This window comes from Danio rerio, chromosome 3, assembly GCF_052040795.2.
Source record: "Danio rerio strain M-AB ecotype USA chromosome 3, GRCz13ab, whole genome shotgun sequence".
In the NCBI taxonomy this organism is placed as follows: Eukaryota; Metazoa; Chordata; class Actinopteri; order Cypriniformes; family Danionidae; genus Danio; species Danio rerio.
In genome coordinates this window covers 43,132,935-43,154,502 of record NC_141023.1, presented here as the reverse complement: position 1 = coordinate 43,154,502, position 21,568 = coordinate 43,132,935, and the positions used below count along the sequence as shown (strand labels likewise).

Genomic DNA, 21,568 nt, shown 5'->3' with positions numbered 1-21,568 from the left:
AGAAAAAAAAAAAAAGAATTGCCAGTCAAAATAAAAATGAATCGCCTCTTTCCTGCGGTCTGTGTGGGTCCTAAACCCCAGTATATTGATGGGGACTCTATTCTGCTCAGTGAGTGACCTCTTTCAGATGAGACATTAAACTAAGGTCCTGACTCGCTGTGGTTGATAAAAATCCCATGATGTTCTACGAAAAAAGTAGGGGTTTAATCCCAGTATCCTATTCAAATTTGCCCACTGGCCTCTGTCCATAATGGCTTCCTAACCATCCCCATATAATTGGTTTCATTACTCAGTCTCCTCTCCACCAATTAGCTGGTGTGTGGTCTGGTGCAATATGGCTGCCGACGTGTCTTCCAGGTAAATGCTGCACACTGGTGGTGGATGAGGAGATTCCCCCCAAAATGTGTAAAGCGCTTTGAGTGTTTAGAATAGCACTACATAAATGCAAGTAATTATTATTATTATTATTATTATTATTATTGTTATAAGTAACTACAGTGATTTCTAAAAGTTAAAAACAGTGTAATTAATTTAATGCTTCTTATGTTCCATAATTCTTCAGGACAGACACACACAATGACACACAGTAAGATAAAAACGGTAACATTTACAGTATAATAACTAGTGTTATTCAAGTCAAGAATATGAACATCCCTGAATCAGTCTAAATTCATAGTTATTTTATTGAGTAAATCAGGTAGAAATAGCTCTTTGAAAGAACAATTGCAGGTGCAATAAATATAAATGCATTTCTCTGATATTTCATAATGTTTCATAAAGTTTTACAGAGTTGTAGGGCTTTGATCTGCGCTATCACAATTGAAATGGAAGATATCAGTAGCTCTAGTTGAAAGTGTGATCAATAAAAGCAGAGTGTGAAATAACACTTTAAAATAATTTATTTCCAAAAACATCTACATTGATTGACAGATTAACATGATAGCTATATAAAATATGTACATGAAGCACCACTTGCCGAAATGGCAGAATTGCCCATCTAAAAAGCACTACAGAATGACGCAAAACAGAAGAACGAAGACAACATAACAGCCTTCAGGAGGAAGAAGCTTTATATTCTGGACTGTGCAGCTCACGGATACATTACTGGTGCTTGTGTGCAGATTGAGGCAGATTAAAGTTGGTCAGCGACACCTCACATTACGAAAGGCGGCAGCTGGACTGTTTGGAAACTCCTCCCTGTGGATTGAAAAAAAAAAAGACACTATTAGAGGTCAAGTACTTACTCGCTATAGAAGCATAATTTAATGATTAAATAAATAATAATTAATTGAGCCTCAGTGAGAGTAAAAATGCACATCTTTCCTTTAGTGTCCAGAATTTTTTTTCTTTAATTTAATTTGTGACATGATTACCAAATATTTCATACAGCCTAAAACAAATCTGAAAATTTTAAATAGAGATGCTCTAAAATTTCAGCAGCGTGAAAATATTGAGCAGAAAATACATTTACATAAGGACATATACAGTTCGAAAGGGTGTTAAATTAGAGTTTATCTGAATGAGAAATGTATTTTCAATCACACAATGTGGTCAGGTTGGCCCTCACAGATCTGTCTTATTTAATGTTCTAGTTTGATAACTATGCAATAACACTTCTAAAACGCTAGTTGGCAGTAAGCTTGTCATGTTCATCTGTGTCGAGTTTCTTCACTATTGTTTTGTTTTTTCTGAACGCCTTCCTTAATGTTGCTCAAAACTCACTCATTTTGAGGCTGGAATCGGCGGACGTGCAACAACTTTAATCATAAGGTAAATACAAAACAACGGTCTCCATTAAGAGCTCCTTTACGGGACTCCCCACTTGTACACACGCTCCATCAGGGTCGCACGGCCCTCACCTCCACTCACACTCATCAGCACTACCAAACCGACCAATCATAGGGCTTGCACTATGCGGCGTTGCAACATGTAGTTACATTTTTTGAAAGTTCCGCGTTAGCGTCGCCGATGGCCACAGCGAATGTTATGAGACCATGCCATGGCATACATGTGCACTTGGCGCAGAAGTATAAATCAGCCTTTAGACCGCTGCTCCCTCTAGCCACGTTGGCTTGCTGAAAATACTTTATAAATTGCCAGTGATGGCTCATCAATAAAGATTACAATGTTAGTTTATGACCATGAAAATAACTGCCCGCGCGAGCAAAAGAAAGCAGGTGAATAACGAATAAGAGCAAACGCCCACGGTGAGACACAGGCGATCCTTCTTCACTAATGAGGGCTTAATGTTTTAAAAGCTTGCTGCGTCCCCGTTTTCTTGTGAGAACCAACCGTGCATGGAAACGCAACTGGTGCGATTGGTTATCTTTGAAATAGACTGAAAAAAATGCAATGCTCGTGCACCCAGTCGTGCTACTTTCGATAGCTCAAAAATCTTTGATTCTTTGCCGCTTTCGCTTTAACCATTCTTTGAACTGATTATTAATGGACCTAACATTAACCGTGTGCACGCGATCATCCTTTCATTATGGCACATGGATTGATTCTCACCTGCTTTCTATTGCGTATGTTTATTTTTGTTAATAATTAAGTTATCACCCTTTACAACAACATTGCTTTAATAGGAGATTTATGCATAGTTAACTGGTGATCTGGGACCTTAAGCCAGGACAGACTACTGTATATAGTTTGATACATGAAAATATATAGTTTTTAAATTAAAATTGTTTTTTTTTTTTTTACTTTTTGTTAAATAAAATTTTATGCATACATGTATATTTTACTTGTTTTTACACATTATTTGACAAGGAAATCTGGTGTGGCCAGAGGAAAAAAAAAGGTAAATCCTTAGTGTTGAGCCCTGAAAAGTCATGTGAAATAAAACTAATTTCAATACGACACTCTGAAACCACAGCCCATTTTCTCATGCTCATTGAGCAAGCTCATACACAACATACAAAATAGTAAATGAACGATGAGGCATGTGGACATGATACACAATTTAAATCAAGTAATTTTAGCATGCCAAAGTCAAATTTATTCATCTAAAATTTTCCCAACAACAAAATTGTGGCTAGCAAAAATGGCAAGTGGCTGGTCACATTGGAAAACAGTGGCTATGTTTCCATCCAGAAATGTGAATAAACTTTATGCACAAAACTGCATTATCGCATAAAAGATGTGCGAATAAAGCAGCGTTTCATTCAAATGTGTTAAAGCAAACAAAATAGTCACTCCCTTATTATCTGGCACCAAATATCAACAGTAAAAACAGAATTTGCTGTGATAAGAGAAGCCGTGTGAAACTTTTCTTCATTTAATAAATGACTTGCGCCTCAGAAGACAATCCTGACATGCAGTAAATGCGGTGTTTGAAGGTGTGAGAAACGGAGCACAGACGCTCTTGATTCTGGAGGTAATTAATAATATAATAACACTAATACTGAAAGGGTTAAGGCATTTTAGAATGACCAAAAAAACATTTCAGATGTTTTTCAATGTGCTCAGTCTGCTGGTTTGTCCATTTACACACAATTTTATAATCACATGATCTTTTATAACAAAATCACATGACCTTTTTTTAATGAGCATACTAGAATTTGTTTGGTAAACGTGTTTTCATTGTAGTTCATGCGCATCTTTTCTTATCGAATAGAAGTTTATTCTACTCAGTTATGTGCATGTGTTATTTATGCACGCTTTCAAAATTATGCGCATCTTGGCAATCCATCAACTGTTTTTTATGTGGCGCATAAACACAGTAGAGCAGTGGGTAGCACGTTCGCCTCACAGCAAGAAGGTCGCTGGGTAGCAGGTTCGAACTTCGGCTCAGTTGGCGTTTCTGTGTGGAGTTTACTTGTTCTCCTTGCGTTCGCGTGGGTTTCCTCCGGGTGCTCCGGTTTCCCCTACAGTCCAAAGACATGCGGTACAGGCAAATTGGTAAGGCTAAATTGTCCGTAGTATGTGTGTGAATGAGTGTATGTGAATGTTTCCCAGAGATGGGTTGCGGCTGGAAGGGCATCCGCTGCGTAAAAACTTGCTGGATATTTAGCGGTTCATTCCGCAGCGGCGACCCCAGATTAATTCCATGATCCACAGGGTTTGTTGCATGTTTTTCCCCGCATTCCTGTCAGCGCCAATACAGCAAAGTTGTGTGTGCTGCAAGCATTTTTGTCAGGAGAGCAGTACGAGAATTGGAGAATAGCAGGCGTTGTCTTTTATCAGGAGTTCGTTTACATTTAGACACATCGCCTAAATCCTCCAGATTCCTAGCAGGGCTAATGGTTAAAATAGACAGGGCAGAGACATGCTGCACTCTGAGTCTGCATTCAGACCCGAGGATAGAAAGAAAAGTCCTCATTTAGTGTTTATATGAACACGGTTATCTTTATAATAATATAAATTGTGGTTATGTGTATTTAAAATGACAAATGTAACAGGGCATTATATTGTTGTTTCTTTCTTTGCATTTTAACTTTGTAAACTATAAAATCATGGGTCTCTGCATGGTTTGTGTCTCATTTTGTGAACCGACTGACAAAAGTTGCTCGCTCCCCTCCTTCTCCCCTGCTCTGCTGGCCATGCCCACACCTGCCCTTTGCTCGCGGAGCTCCACGCCCACTATGATGCATCTTTTGAAAAAATTCTAAGGTTGACCTGAACCGAAAGTGGGGGGTGTCATGGCCCTTTAAGTGGCTAAGGAAAATGTTCACTTCAGATGGCACTTAAAAGCTTTTGCATCTGAACTATTCCATGCGTGTCAAAACTGATTAATTACTGTACATTAAGTACAGTAATTAATCACTTTTGACACGAATTAGTTCAGATGCAAAAGCTTTTAAGTGCCATCTGAAGTGAACATTTGCCTTGGCCACGGGTTTATGCTTCAAACAATTTACTCGCGCTCAAGTGGTTCCAAACCTTTATGAGTTTCTTTATTTTGCTGAACCTAAAAGAAGGTATTTTGAAGACAACTGGAAGTCTGTAACCATTGACACTCATAGTGGGGAAAAGCTTTCATTAAAATATCTTCTTTTGTGTTCAATGTGTTTGTGACAAACTAAGTTTAACTGGACGATGACAGAATTTTCAGCTTTAGATGAAACATATTGAAATCGCTCTACAACCTTATATATAGGACTGCAGCAGGCTGACACAGAGGATGTTAGTTTAACCAGTGTGGGGGGACATAAATGAAAAAATATATATATATGATTTTGCTACAAAAGTCCAATACAAACTCTGAACACTTTTCAAAACAACCCAATAAAACAAAGAGCATTAGAGGTGATTTTACAAAATTGGAGGAATTTGGGGGAATGATTGAGCTACAATCGAAATGCCAAAATTGCAGAGTTTCTTCTGAAGTGGTCCGCTAAACTTACTCCAAAATGCTGGAGCATTTACTGGCTACCTGTTGAGACGCATTTTCACTTTCATAGACCAGTAAGAGCTGTGATTATTATGTGAGAGTTGGTGGAGGCATGGCGGGAGATACTTTATAACACTGTCTATTCTTGTTCTAATGTGGCAGGACAGACCACTGTACTTGCCTCAGAAAAACATCATTAAAACATCTTATAAACAATGTCACATAACCTCAGCACAGCCATTCAATGTCCACACACTTATTAGTCAGCTCTGGAGAACATGTCGCTGAATAGATGGACTACACTAACCCTTCATTAAATTATTACCTTACCCGTCATTATTTATTTAATATGTTTCAATGTTTTTCATGGAAGTTTATTAAATATTTTATTTTGACAACAAGCTAAAGAAAAAAACTTTAGTATAGGACTAAAATATGACATGCATATTGAAAGTTGCTTAATAAATAAGTGCAAAAAATACATCTTATTTGATCACTATTTGATTAAACGCAAGTTTTATTATCCCACATTAAAAAAAATATTATAGCAGATTACAGTAAACACTATAGCAGGGGTCACCAATCCTGATCCTGGAGGGCCGGTGTCCCTGCAGGGTTTAGTTCCAACTTACCTTAACACACTTGCCTGGATGTTTTAAGTATACCTAGTTAGAGCTTGATTAGCTTGTTCAGGTGTGTTTGATTAGGGTTGGAGGTAAAATCTGCAGGACACCGGCCCTCCAGGAACAAGTTTGGTGACCCCTGCACTATAGGGTTTTTGAGCCATATTATAGTACTTAAATTAATCTGTTGTGGTATTTTACAGTTATGGTCACACAACAACTATAGTTATTTCAACAAATTACACCGGCCACTTTATTAGGTACATCTATTAAACTGCTTGTCAACGCAAATTTCTAATCAGCCAATCACAAAGCAGCAACTCTTTGCATTTATGCATGTAGACTCAGTCAAGACAATCTGCTGCAGATTAAACCGAGCATCAGAATGGGGAAGAAAGGTGAATTAAGTGACTTTGAACATGGCATGGTTGTTGGTGGCATGCCCAGGCAAACAGGCATGCCCATATGGTGCAAATGCTTTGTTGATGCCAGACTAGAATGGCCAGACTCGTTTGAGCTGATAGAAAGGCAACAGTAACCCAAATAACTACTCATTCCAACGGAGGTATGCAGAAGAGCATCTCTGAACGCACAACACATCCAACCTTGAGGCAGATGAGCTACAGCAGCAGAAGACTACACTGGGTGCCACTCCAGTCAGCTAAGAACAGGATACTGAGGCTACAATTCGCACAGGCTCATCAAATTTGGAAAATGGAAGATTTCCAAATTTGGAAAAACGTTGCCTGGACTGATGAGTCTCAATTTCTGCTGCAACATTCGCATGATAGGGTCAGAACACTGCAAATCTGCAGCAACTGCATGATGCAATCATGCCAATATGGACCAAAACCTCTGAAGAATATTTCCAGTACCTTGTTGAATCTATGACACGAAGGATTAACGCAGTTCTAAAGGGAAAAGAGGGTCCAACCCCATACTAGTAAGGTGTACCTAATAAAGTGGCCGGTAAGTGTATATTATATTGCAATACACCAAACTTGAATTTAGTAAAAAAAAAGTAAGTATTGATTATTTTTTTCACCTCACTAAAAACTATAGTATGCCATGACATTCATTAACAAAGAGTTCTAAATTCTAGTATAGTATAATACATTTTGCTATGGTATTGTTCAAAAACACTTGTATTTACCATAAAACACTTAGTATTTGGGTAACACTTTAAAACAATGGTCCATTAGTAAATGTAATCTCATGTATTACTAATTGTTGTTTATTTTAATAAATACATTTACTGCAGTATTGATTCACCTTTGTTAACGTTAAGCTAAATAACACTATTCATGTCAATTAATTTATGTTAACAAGCAAAAAAGTTAAATAATGCATAAGTAAATGTTGAGGAACTCTGATTAATAAATAATTTTCAAAATTACTGTCTCCTCACAGCAAGAAGGTCGCTGGTTCGAGCCCCGGCTGGGTCAGTTGGCGTTTCTGTGTGGAGTTTGCATGTTCTCCCTGCGTTTGCGTGGGTTTCCTCCAGGTGCTCCGGTTTCCCCCACAGTCCAAAGACATGCGGTACAGGTGAATTTGGTAGGCTAAATTGTACAAAGTGTATGAGTGTGAATGATTGTGTACGGATGTGTCCCAGAGATGGGTTGCAGCTGGAAGGGCATCCGCTGCGTAAAACCTATGCTGGATCAGTTGGCGGATGATTCCACTGTGGCGACCCCAGATTAATAAAGCAACTAAGCCGAAAAGGAAATTAATGAATGAATGATGGCGTATAAGAGAATGCTAGTGAATACATTAAATTTATTCGAACCAATAGGCCAAACATATTTTTCTCTTAAATGTTCTTGTTTATTGATAAGTCTCTCTGTAAATAAGCAATGATTTCCATTTCCAGATGCACAGCCAGATGGTACCACCACACATCCACTTTCACTGTGTCAGATACTCATACTTCTTAAAACCTAGCTAAATATTTACTCTTATAAAAATACAAATATTATTATTAATAATGAACTGTTCTATAGTGTCCTGCACCCAAAAGATGGAGACAAACAGAGATGCCACAAGGGCTGTATGTACCTAGATGTGGTCCTGTTAGCATAGTATGCTACTGACTGCTAAGGTTTCTGGCTACCTGTTGTCTCTGCTGCTGTCGCCTGTATTCTTCTTCACTAGCAGCGAGAGCCTGAGCCAAGGCCAGATCCTCCTGCTCCTGAGGGCTGAAACACACACCGCTGTCAGCATATCTTTTATTTAATCATTGCAAACATACCACATATAAATATGACCACAATGATGTTTTGGTCTTCATGTGGACATATTTGTACATTTGAACTATTAACTGAAGTCACTAATTTGTATTAAAAAAATAATCTGAAGCATGTAAAAATTATACATATGACTAAGGAGATAAATTAAAAGACCACTGGAAAATTCCCAGTTTTTTTGGACTTATTAGTAATGGGTTTGACTGAAATGGTAGTATTCACTAAATTCTGTAATATATATATATATATATATATATATATATATATATATATATATATATATATATATATATATATATATATATATATATAAATATAAATATAAATAAATATATATATATATATATATATATATATATATATATATATATATATTACAGAATTTAGTGAATACTACTATTTTAGACAAAAATATATAAATACATATATATATATATATATATATATATATATATATATATATATATATATATATATATATATATATATATATATATATACATATATATACATATATATATATATATATATAAATACATATATATATATATATATATATACATATATATACATATATATATATATATATATATATATATATATAAATACATATATATATATATATATATATATATATATAAATACATACATATATATATATATATAAATACATACATACATATATATATATATATATATATATATATATATATATATATATATATATATATATATATATATATATATATATATATATACATATATATACATACATACATATATATATATATATATATATATATATATATATATATATATATATATATATATATATATATATATATATATAATATATAAAATAAATATATAACTTATTTTCTTTTTTCAGAAAAAGAGAATTGGTCAGAGAATCAAACGTTTAAATTTGTTGCGAGTGAGAAATCTGGTTTATTCTGACAAGTGCAATTTCTGCCATGAAACTGCCATGTGAGCAGGCTGATATTTCACCTAATCTGCTCCTGCGTCATTAACTATATGCTGTTGCTGTCACCTCAGCCAATGATCTTGCTCCTTATCAGCTTAAATGCTCTGTGTCATTTTATGTTGTGGTGCTTTTTCGAAGGCCCTCGTCCACCCTAGCTCCACCTGTGTTTAGATCTGCGACAGGGATTACATGTATATTGATGCTTGCAGCAGCAGCAGCAGATTGTTATATTCTCAGACGGCATGTCTGTGTATACACTGTCAGTAATAGGTCTAGGTGCTTGCTCTGTCATAAAGCCTCATTCAGACTACGAGTGACTCACAGCGACAAAACATACGCGAGCGACAGCGACCGTTGGCGACCAGGTGGGCGTGTCCAGCACCACAACAAATTTGAAAATCTTTCAGCTTTATGCAATTGAAGAGAGACTTTCTTGAGCTCCAGCCAAAAGCAAGAGCTAGTAGAGCTTACGCGATCCTCTCTCAGCTCGCTCGGAAGCCGGTGAAATTCTCTCTGTAGACCTACACGGAACTGCATTTGCAGCAGCAGGTCGCCACCCAGAGCAACAGGCAGATACAAAGTCGCTGCTAGTTTGAACGAGACATAACAATCAAACAGCAGGAGCAGATCTACACCGCCAAGACCAAATACATCAACATTGCCTTATACATATTCATTACCATACTAAATCCCAAGTGTTCATGACAGCCCTATTGTTAAAATCTTCTGAAGCTAAAAAAAAAAAAATGCAGAAATAGAGATAATTCTCTCTCAAAGCATGGCATCTTTAATTTGTTTTTGTTGAATTGAAAGTTTTTTTTTCGGTTTTTATGCATAAAATGCTCTGAATGACAAAAGATTAAATAAACATAGCTATATAGATCAACACGTATGCTACACACACACAGTTTTTTTCCTTTTACTAGTTAATTTTCATAAGCTGTCTAATGGTTTAAAGCAAATACCTTAGAGTAGGCTGGCTTGCTCGAGCAGATTCAGCCAGTGATATTTCTAAAGCTCTCTGGAGGGCCTGCTCCTCCGTCTGTGAAAAACACAACAATTCATGGTTTAAAGACTTTTATAAAAACACTGTAAGCTACTAAACCTTAAAATGAGCAACGCACCAGCCCAGCTTGATAGGACACTGATGGGGGAATTACATTCTGTGCTGTGGGAGACACCATGGGTGGAGGTGCAGTATTTGTCCTTGGTGCACTGAAAGGCAAATTAATTTCAATTCAATTAATTCTTAATTTCAGATTCTCAGTTTTATGTCAAAGATTTAAAAAATACCATGTATCACTTAATCTATAATTGACAAAGATTCCAGTAAATTACGCCCGATTCACATGGGGCTTCAGCGTCAACACTTGACAGAGGGCATGTCTAAAGTTGGGGCTGATGCGATCTTCATAGCAGCGTCAGCCAATGAAATTAGTCTAAAACTGGATACTGTCTTAGCTGGTGTATTTGCATGCAGCGCTCTGATTGGCTGACGCCTCTGTTGGTGCTTGAAAAGTTGAGAAGTTCACAACTTCTGCAGTGAGAAGCGGCACAGACGGATCCACAATGCAGTTCGGCATTGGCTGACGTCACTGATTCAAATTGAATGGGAAGCGTTGACGCCCCGTGTGAATAAGGCGTTACAGAACTTGAAGTAAACACTCTATATGCACCACTTTCCTATAAAAAACATTCTTTACTAGAATGCAATAAGATATCACTATAGTATACTTGTGAATGCACCACAAAATTATACCCCCCCTAATGCAGCCTCATGTCATTCCAAACCCCAGAGACTCTTGTAAAGAACACAAATCAAGTTACTTTAGATCAGGGGTCACCAATCCTGGTCCTGGAGGGCCGGTGTCCCTGCAGTGTTTAGCTCCAACTTGCCTCAACACACCTGCCTGGATGTTTCAAGTATACCTAATAAGACCTTGATTAGCTTGTTCAGGTGTGTTTGATTACGGTCGGAGCTAAAATCTGCAGGACACCGGCCCTCCAGGAACAAGTTTGGTGACCACTGCTTTAGATGAAATCTTAAGCCAAAAGCTTTATTCAACAGTTTCTTTTCCTCAGTGTTAGTATATGTGAAAAAATAACAGTGCTTCCCACACATAGACTTTAATTGGTCGGGCCGCCCAGGTATATTAACAGCTGCCCACGTATATTTAGTGACAGATTTTTTTTATTTTTGCTTTTGTTAACATCCTTTTCCACTTTTTTTTTTATCCGTCCAATATTACTAAACGTCCACAATCGATTAAGTAGTGGAAAATCTTTTCTTGTTTACCCATTTCATTCTGTGAGCGCGAGATGGCTCAACACTCCCACAGACTTGTAACTTTTTAGAATTAAATTCATCTGGCCATGGTTTCAAAATCTCCTAAAATGTCAGGATTCAGCTTTTGTTTTTTAAAGCTGTCATCTTTTAATTGCGTTGTGCAGTCCTTTTTACTCAATTCTACTTTTGCTCCGCTTTGCAGCTGATAGCGCAAGCACAGTTGCAAGAGCGAGAGAAACATTTAATAATTAATTCTTTAATCTAAATGAGTCAGAAAAACTTTACTGTATACTCACAGAGGACCACATGACTGGTCTAAACTGGCTGCAACACACGCACGCACACACAATTGGTAATGGTTAATCAACGCATTTCCCATATTTAAATAATTAATACTTTTTTAGAGATATTGTCTGTTTTTATTCCTTTGTATCATTTATTTTTCATTTGCTGTATATTTTATTATTTTGATGATGTCAATATAGGCAATTTACATATTTTGCTTTGTACTTGAAATAGAGAGAAGCAGATTTTACCTACATTTAGTCATTTTACATTTAGTCATTTAGCAGACGCTTTTATCCAAAGCGATGCCTGGTGTATATTACATTGCTCCTGAATAGCTTAAAATTATGAGAAATAGTGGATTTCTTTTTTTAATTTATTTCTTTTTTTACTTTCAACAGTCTTTTTTTGTTAACCTATTGAAAATAAACAGTGTATAACAGTGTAATAATAAATAAAATAATTTTTAAAAATAATGTTTTGTTTATTGCATATAGTTATTAACTATAACTATTTATGTGATGCGGGTAAATGATGTGTTTCAATCAAACTGTATATTTCCAACCTGTGGAAACACTGAGTAATTATTGTAAAAAGCCCTATACAAATAAACTTAAACTGAATGGAGTATAGGGCACATGTTCACACTGCTGACGTATTACCCCAAATGGGCCTGTGGTTTGTTTCAAACAGGGGACGCTGTTGAATAAATTAGTTATTTTTGCTTTATGTGCACAAAAAAAAAAAGTGTTTTCGTAGCTTGATAATATTCCGATTGAACCACTGAAGTCACATAGACTGTGTGAAGTAGGTTTTTTGGTACCTTTCTGGACTTTGAATGACTCAGGACCATTGCCGTCAATGGGGTATGAGAGAGCTCCCGACTTTCATAAAAAATAATTTAAATTTTAAGACTTTCGAAGGCAGAATTGTCTTTTATTTGGTTAACTAAGACTTTAAACACTTCTTTCGCACAATATCTTGCACAATATCTCTGTAAAGCAGTTCCCCAACCCTGTTCCTGAAGACACACCAACAGTACACATTTTCAACCTCTTCCTAATCAAACACACACAGAAGAGACTCCAAAATCTGGTTCAGATAAGGAAGACATCTGAAAGGTGCACTGTTGAGGAAAAGGGTTAGAAAACACTGCTGTAAAGTACATGTTTAGTCTGTTTTAGATTAGTATATGTTCAGTAAGATTACAGCTTTAAAACATTAGCTATGTACAGTTTTTTTGTATTTTTATTCTATCACCTAGAGTTGTATGTTTATAGTTAAGTTTATATATACAGCACAGAAGTCTTGCAATTGAGGTGCTCTTTCATTACATGGAAACGTAGCGGAAATGGCCAAAAACAAAACAAATATAAAATAAAAGAGATAAGCCCTTAAAGAAGTACATTATAATGTAAAACCGTGCAGAACAACAATATATATATATATACACACACGTGACCTTCCACCCCACTCACGCCTTAACTCTTTCTAATTTTGATTGTAATATAATAACACACCTACACACACTTTTGGTAAATCTACTTTGAAAGAATAACTATAGTAAAAAAAAAGCTAGATAAATTAATTTGAAGTGAATTTAAAAATTAATGTTAATCTAAAAATTAGATGTCTGTCATCATATACTCACCCTCAAACCTTTTCAAACCTTTCTTTGCTTTTTTCTGTTGAACACAACAGAGGATTTTTACATAAGTTTTGAAACCACTTGAGGGTGAATAAATGAGAATTTCATATTTTGCTGAACTACCTATCAAAGTACTAAAAAGTGAATTGGTGAAAGTGTTTTATTTGCCAGAAACCCCTTTTAAAAGCATTTCAACAACCTCAAGCTTCTAAGTGGTTGGCGTATATTGAACTGACACTTCTGAGGACACTGTGTTTTCCAAAATGTACTTACCTACTGCTCTGAGGTCTGGCGTTTCCAGTGACTCCATTAGACATGTTCCTAGAGCTCCCTCTAGTGGATGAAGCTGCTGTGTTACTGGAAGAAGAGCCCTGAGCCCTCATTAAAGCTGCATGCCTACAAAACAAAACAAACCCCACCATTAGTAGATCCCTATTCCTCCTGAGAGCATCACTGATCCGCATGAAAACCAGGCTTACCCTGATTTGGAGACCGGCTTGTTGTCAGTCTTACAGTCATGGTCGAGTGGATGCCTGTGTTTGAGACAGTAGTTTAGGTGGCACTGGTCACACGTCACCCGGATCATTTCCTTCTGCTTACAGCCGCCCTTCGAGCATTTATTAGTAAAGATCTGCAGGGAGATAAACAATCATGTGGGTGTTCATTTTGGAGTGATGTCATTATCTTTCTCCTCATCCTATGCGTTTGGTACCTTTCGTTTCCTCTGGGCAGGGTCAGATTTGCAGTCTCTGTCTATGTGCTCGCCGACTTTGATATCTGGCATTTCTCCTCTTCGGATGGGAATGGGGATGTTGCACAATGGACATACAGGAACCTGGACGTCCTGAACAAAAAAAAAAAACAATAATAACTTGTACCAGATACATACAATCTTGAAAGAGATAAAATAAAATTTTCATTTAAAAATAAATATAAATTTTAATTTAAAGCGGATAACATTAATTCAATAAATGTTTTTAAGCCTTCTGGGTCCTTGTTTTCACTTCTGGAATTTACATTCAATCATAAATAGTGAAATTTAAAAGACAACACGTAATTGTGGGTAAATACTTGAAAAAAATATTCAATTGATAACGTTTTTGGGTTTAAATGGTTTAGACATGCTTTTAAAAGCAATACAATTTTATTAAACCATTAAAAATAGCATTCTTATCAGAAAAAATTTAATTAGAAAGACACTACATTTGAGAACAACAATATATTTTTTTAATATTAAACGTTTAATTTAATAACTTTTAAATATTAATGGTGTTGGGGAAAAAAAAAAAAAAAACTTATGAAAATGAGAATTCAGTCCAAGAGACTCGAACAAGGATGCTTTTCACCCCTCCCGTCTCCCCCGACGGCCCGCGCTCACACCACAAACGGGCTTCGGCACGCTTACGTCATCGCTGCTGCGCTGTTAAGTGAGAAGCGCTCTCTCACTCAGCAGCACAGTGGAGATTTCTGTAGTTATATCGTTTCAGTCGTTTGATATGGCGTCAAATATTTTGCCAAACAGTCCTTAGAGATGCGGGGACACGCAGTCAGATATTTCGCTGAACAGATCCGCCACTTTTGGCGCTCATAAACAATCATAAAGCCCTCGTGCTGCAGGAATGAGGTCTGCTGAAGCTGCGCAGCTGTCGTGCAGTGAGGGGTTTGCGTCTTTAATAAACTATGGCAGTTTGCGTTCACTGAACAGTAAGAATTATTAATAAATCCATATGAAACAGCCCCTTAAAAGTCACATCTCGCTTTCAGTTTCGGGCTTTGGCACGTTATGCACTCACACACAAGCGTACCGCGCCAAAGCCCAAGTGAACCGGGCTCAGGCACACCTCTTCCAACCGGGCCAGGGCTGGCCAAGTGAACAGTGCTTGAGCCCGATTCAGCGCACTCACACTTCTCAAACTATCTGGGAAACGGGCCTGGGCATGGTACGGATGGCATACTGTGAGTAGGCCCTGAGTTTGACACCTGTGATCTAAGGCAAAGTCGTTTAGACCCTGCTCGTAGCATTTGCATCACTCTGGCACAGCCAGTGCTCAGAAAGCAGGAGGTTTTAATGTCTGTCACACACTAGCTAGAGTTTTGATCCTTTAAAACCAAAGAATATAACTTTTCAGTTATATATTGATTATTGTTAATTTGGAACTAGATTAAAAACATTTCCATTTCCACGTTCCATCGTCTGACAATTGAGTTTAAAGTTTGTTTTCACATCAGATTCAATGGCTATTTCATGGCAAAAAAAACAACAAAAAAAACAAAAAGAAAACAGATTAAATGGCTATTTATAAACCATTTATAAATAACACTTTTATAACTATAGAGACAGCAATAACAAAGATCATTTGAAGTGTTACAGTAAATATTACTATGGCACGGTGCTACTCAGAGTAATACTTATAGTAATATAATAACTTTTAACAGCACACGATGATAAAAAACAAATTATTTTCAGTTGATAACATTTTAAAAGACTATTATGGCATGGATTTTCTAATGGATGTCTGCTCCAGGATGGAGTAACATGTATAAATTCTTATGTCTTTATGACTATTAATAATGTTTAAGGGTCTAGACTATACGGCCACTTTAGTGTCATCCCACTATAGAGTAAAACTGGAATAACATGCTTGTTGTTGCTTTTTACTGTATGCTATATGATTTGTTTCCTAAAGATTTCCCAGCCAGGTCAGAAATCATGGAGACCTCTTTAGTGGACCTGGACTCTTGAAGTATTGGAAACAACTGTTTCCAGAGTTATTTGCCATTTGATGTGTTAAATCTTTTGTATGCAAGCTGCCAGTTTGGATGTCGATTGTACCAGTTTTTAACCAGTTTAAATAAGATGGCTGAGACTAGGGCTGGGCGATTAATCGAAATTGACATTCAGAAATTACAATCGAGTTTTCCAAGTTTATTTTATTTTATTACTTTTCCTACCGCGTGGGGTCACGTGACCCTGCTCGGTTTATTTTTCTGGTTCGATGATGATTGGAAGCTGCGTCAGAGATGCCTCGAGACAGCATATTTTCCATCACAATAAAATCATTATTTAAATTAACATATTTACATAACATAAATATATAAATAAATAAAATAATTATTCATTAAGCATAAACTAGTTAAGATGTTCAATTAATCAAGATTTAGATTTTAGGCCAAATTACCCAGCCCTAGCTGAGAGTACACTCAGCCTTGGGTAAGAAACAGATTGTACTTTGAGTGTGTGAGTGAGTGTGTGTGTGTGTGTGTGTGTGTGTGTGTGTGTGTGTGTGTGTGTGTGTGTGTGTGTGTGTGTGTGTGTATGTATGCGTGTTTGTGTTCGTTCTATTCCTTTGTGGACCACCTGACTGACAATTGTATGTTTGAGATAGAGATATCATTCAGAATTGTATGCACACACACGTGGAAATGTTCTTAGTCTATCTGTGTTTTAACCAATCAAGTTAAAACACCTATGTGTATGATGCAGTTTATGACGTTATGTGCAAGTATAATTGTTGTTATTTTGAGATAGTAGTGAGAGAGTGAGAGAGTGTGAGAGAGTGTGAAAGAGAGTGAGAGAGAGTGAGAGAGAGTGAGAGAGAGTGAGAACCAGATAGATTGTTTATAATATTTCCAGAAGATGACCATGTCACAGTTTAGCTAAATTAATTCAAGCCTCCTCTTGAAGTGACTTGCTATGTACCTTCGCCATTTGCAATGCATTAAAACATTGTTTTCCAGTCGCAGTCGAGCTTCATTCTCAAAATGTATCATTTGTCTAAAGTGACAAATGTACACAAACTAGTGTACTATGACTATGGATACAATCAGCCAGTGCAGTCATCCCTCCATAGTAAAAAGTGACATTTTATGTCTGCCGGTTTGTTTACTTGTGGGAGTTCCATTGGCATTTTCCCGCACGTGAATTCTGACCAATCGAAAAGCAGTTTAGAAAATGGGTTCAATAACATCTGGCCAATGAGTGATGTGGATTTAGTCACGACTGCATTTTGGTTATTTTCAACTGGTTCTGACCGAAGCAATCAGTGTGGTGTGAAAAGGACCCAAAAACGGCAGAAAAATGCTATAATATATCATTTGTTGCCCTTGGTCCGGACCAAACTAACCGAACCAAAGATGTGAAAGCACCCTCATAAATTGTAAAGGAAAAACACTGAATTTGAGAACATTTAACATTCATATGGTAATAAAAATATATACTGATAATAAACCATTCAATTTTATGTCTTAGTATTTCAATCAATAACACATGCTTTTTAATTACACACATCCATTGAACCATTAAACTCCAGAATAATCAGAATGCAATAAATGAAATCCAGAAACAATTAGGGCATCTAACGGCACAAATTGTATCAAGCATACATCTAATCGCTTTTATAATTATGGAGTATTGAAATGATTTCTATCCTAAGAACCTCTGAAAATGTAATTTGGCAAGATTATTACCATTAGAAACAAGTATACTGACCTTCTTATATGATGAAGTGCACTTGTGATTTGCATAAGTTATGTGGTCTTTGCAGAAAATCTCTTCACAGGCATCACATTTCATTGGAAGGAAATCTGTAGAATACACACATTTAAAAAAAAAAAAATTACAAATATTTTAGACATGCACAATCACACTAAAAACAGCCTATCACTGTTAAAATGTATATGGATACTTAATTAATCATAAATAAATTGAACTCTAATTACCAGTATACAACATTGGACCGACCTGGCTGACACACTGTGGTGTCATATGACTACATTTTGTGGATATAAAAAAGAAAATGCCACTCCTATACTAATGTGATTAATGGATTTGCTATGCAGGCCGAGGCACAGTAATGCACATACATACACATTAATAATTCAACAAAACAGACTGTCTAATGGTGGAAATAGCAGGAGTGGCTTGTCAGAGGCACTCTTCATACAAGTACCATCTGAAATTTTCTTCTAAAATTAGCATTTTTCTCAGGCTTCTATATCTTGATTCAATAATTTTATTTTTAAAGGCAAATAATAGGTTATTTTTATTGATTTTAACATGAAATAACTGAACATAAACATAAGCGGCAGAGAAAAATGCTCATTGCTCTAGATGGCACTTAAAGATTTTTGCATCTGAACTCATATCTGACATTTTTGCCTGCTATGCCATCATCAGTGTGTATGTTATTACATGATCTCCAGCAGATTTTGATTACAATTACAACACAAAGTATGTCTGTATAGATTATTTTGAGGGATGTAAACAAAAACAATGGTCCCAACACACTTCCTGTTTTACATTTTTGTTTTCTATAGCCTCCGCGAATCCAAAAAGAGCCACATATTGATAATTAATTTTATGGTAGCGGTTTTAACATCAAGTTATAATTGAATTGCCTCTTACCACTTATGAAGTAGTTTGATAACAAGCAGAAAATGTTAATTGGCAAACAACATGACCACATTGAAACAATCTAAAACTGCTCCTTCAGAAATACTCAACATTAATTTGTGTTCCTTTATTTATGAACTTGGTGTACAGTATGTATGCATGTATGCAAGTATGTATGCATGTATGTATGTATGCATGTATGTATTTGATGGAACAGTTGTGTTGCGTGTAAAAAAAAAAACAAAAAAAAACAAGCAATATAGCGTTTTTTGTGAAAATGATGAGATTTCTTTTATGTGCTTATATATTCGATAATTAAACAGTATTTACTTGAAAAAAAAAAATAGAGCAAAATACATGTCTGTACTCTCAGGGTTAATATATTTCCCTTGCTGAAAAAAGTAGTGATAGTGTATATTTCATAAAAATAATAATTATTAAACAAACAAATACATACATTTTTATTACTATTTGCCATATCAGTTTCACTGGCTATGTTTACTACATTTTATAACCTTTTCTATAATTATAAAAATATTCCAACAATTAAAGGTCATCAACAGCAATAAATAACACAGAAGATAAAATGCATAAATAATAATAATGAAAATATATAAGATAAAAACCTTAAACAGTTTAAGGTTTATTTTTGATACACATTTAAAAATGTTTCATTTAAAGTGTATCCAGATAAAAATGGTTGCATATTAACATTAAAAATATGGCATTACTTAAAAATATGTTTAACAGTTTGGTTTCTGTTGCAATATTGTCATTTTGGGTGTTCTCATAGTAAAAAATGAAAATGTACTATTTACTCTGGCAAGAGGTTCCAAAGCGTACATTTTTCATCTTCAAAAGAAGACTTGAAGAAGAAGATTTTTTAAGAAAGATTAAACCTGTAAACATTTATCTTCAATAGTAGAAACGACAAATTTAATGGAAGTGAATGGTTACAGGTTTCCAACATTTTTCAAAATACCTTCTTTTGTGTTCAAAATGTTCAATGTACATCTGATTCTGAACAAAAATTCCGATCGGGCCAGAAAAATAAAAAAATCATTGTTGATCCCTGCTGTAACGTTAAGTGACGGAGTAAGACCTGATAAAAATAGCACATACCGAGTCGTTTGCAGCTCTTCTCCGAGCAGTGCTCCCCGAGATCTGGAAACTCCATGGCACAGTGGTGAAACGCACCCCGCTGCTGGACTGAAAACAGCAATCAGACCGTCACCACTGACCTGCTGTCATTTCAGCCAACCCAGCAGCTAAAACACAACCATTACGAATCCAGCTAACGAGTAAAACTTGCTTTAAAAACGGAAGGCCTGTCAAGAGGTGAGCTGATCCTGTTTACCATTAGTTGACGCCATTACATAACTGTTGTGTTGTGTATCTGGAAGCGGATAATCAACTACTGCTGAATCATACAGGATAATATTTACAGGCACACCTCAATATCCCATTACGATAAGGTCAATAATATATGGATATTATATTAATATAAAACTATATGGATATGATGGACGCTGATTGATGATTACTGAAATGTTCTAGGCTACTATCACAAATGCAAATAGGTTAATAACAGTTAATCTAGTTAAAGGTTAAAATGAGACTGGCTAAATTAACATATGGTTAAATCAAATCACGCCATTTAATATACAAATATGCAGAGTAACAAACAAATAACTGGTTGTCGTTTGGTTTGCGGGAAACCTAACATTAAACCTAATAAGCGTTTTAGATGGCGAAATTTTAAATGAATGCGTCTTACCGAGATAGTGAGCAAATCCACTTTTTCTTGGTCCCACCTTGAATAGTAAACTAAAGCTTTTGGCTTCGAACAAGCTCAGCTTCTGTGTTTGGGCTTTTGTAGTCGTCTGCTGTTTTTTGAGATGTCATCGCTGGGTGTGTGAATCTGGAGACAACACTGGGATTGTATTTTTCAAAATTAAAGTCTTCGAGATTTAGAAATTATATTCAGTAGTTACTTTTTATAAAGGGCCAAAAATATATAATATATATAAAATATATCATTATGAGCTGTGGGCCGAAGGTGAATATACCAAACTAGGCTATATTACATTTAAGTCGCCATGGGTAAATAATTTCCTGATTTATTCTCCAGTATTTAAAATGAATATAAAACATTGCTTTAAATCATATTAGTTAAAACAGTATAACTTTTAAAATGATAACTTATTGCATTAAAAACATAAACAATGATATTTATAACACTTGATTTGTTCACCAGTCTCTGCATTGTCAGGTGACACAGAATGTACATTTAACAAAAAAAAAAGTTTAAAAATAAAAATAAAAATAATAAAATGTATTAATTTACGCCATTTAACTAAAATATTTAATTTCCGTTAGCCTTTAACAATAAAACAAACAAAGGGTTATGCAGGCCTGTAGGCAGTCTCATGAATGGGATGGTTCTTTTTTTCTGAAAAACGTGGACCTTTGTAAATAAAAAAAGTTCTTAATACTTTTTTAACAGTCATGTTTTCTTTCAAGAATAAGGTCCAAGATTTAGAATAAAAGTTACTTGTCAACGTTTTGTCTATTTAAAAACAATACAGTAGCAAAACATGACTTCACTTATGTCAAATGTTTTCTTGCACAGCTGGATTTTGGACTCTGCATTGGTCAAAACCGATTAACTGAAGTCACACCATTATTCAACTTGGTCTTATAGCCTTTTTCGATGAGTTATTTTCATTATTTGTGATGGCATAGCAGTCAAAATAGGACAAATGACTTTATG

At 35.7% G+C, this 21,568-nt stretch overlaps 1 protein-coding gene and 1 long non-coding RNA gene across 8 annotated transcripts; both read right to left on the bottom strand.

Moving 5' to 3' along the window:
* Nucleotides 1–659: 659 nt before the first annotated feature.
* zfand2a (zinc finger, AN1-type domain 2A) lies at nucleotides 660–20,698 on the bottom strand. 7 transcript variants are annotated; one of them, XM_087242353.1, is made up of 10 exons: nucleotides 20,573–20,698; nucleotides 19,918–20,004; nucleotides 17,893–17,987; nucleotides 14,116–14,247; nucleotides 13,883–14,034; nucleotides 13,677–13,799; nucleotides 10,308–10,398; nucleotides 10,149–10,225; nucleotides 8,011–8,150; nucleotides 660–1,197 (listed from the first exon to the last, which is right to left on the bottom strand). In XM_087242353.1, the coding sequence occupies exons 2-9, from the start codon at nucleotides 19,970–19,972 to the stop codon at nucleotides 8,039–8,041; spliced, it is 837 nt and encodes a 278-aa protein (XP_087098479.1). In that variant the 5' UTR covers nucleotides 19,973–20,004; nucleotides 20,573–20,698; the 3' UTR covers nucleotides 660–1,197; nucleotides 8,011–8,038.
* On the bottom strand, nucleotides 2,712–7,664 carry LOC147845995 (uncharacterized). Its single transcript, XR_015481118.1, has 4 exons — nucleotides 6,756–7,664; nucleotides 6,101–6,575; nucleotides 4,836–5,896; nucleotides 2,712–4,672 (listed from the first exon to the last, which is right to left on the bottom strand). It is a non-coding gene; the product is annotated as an uncharacterized LOC147845995 (long non-coding RNA).
* Nucleotides 20,699–21,568: the final 870 nt, after the last annotated feature.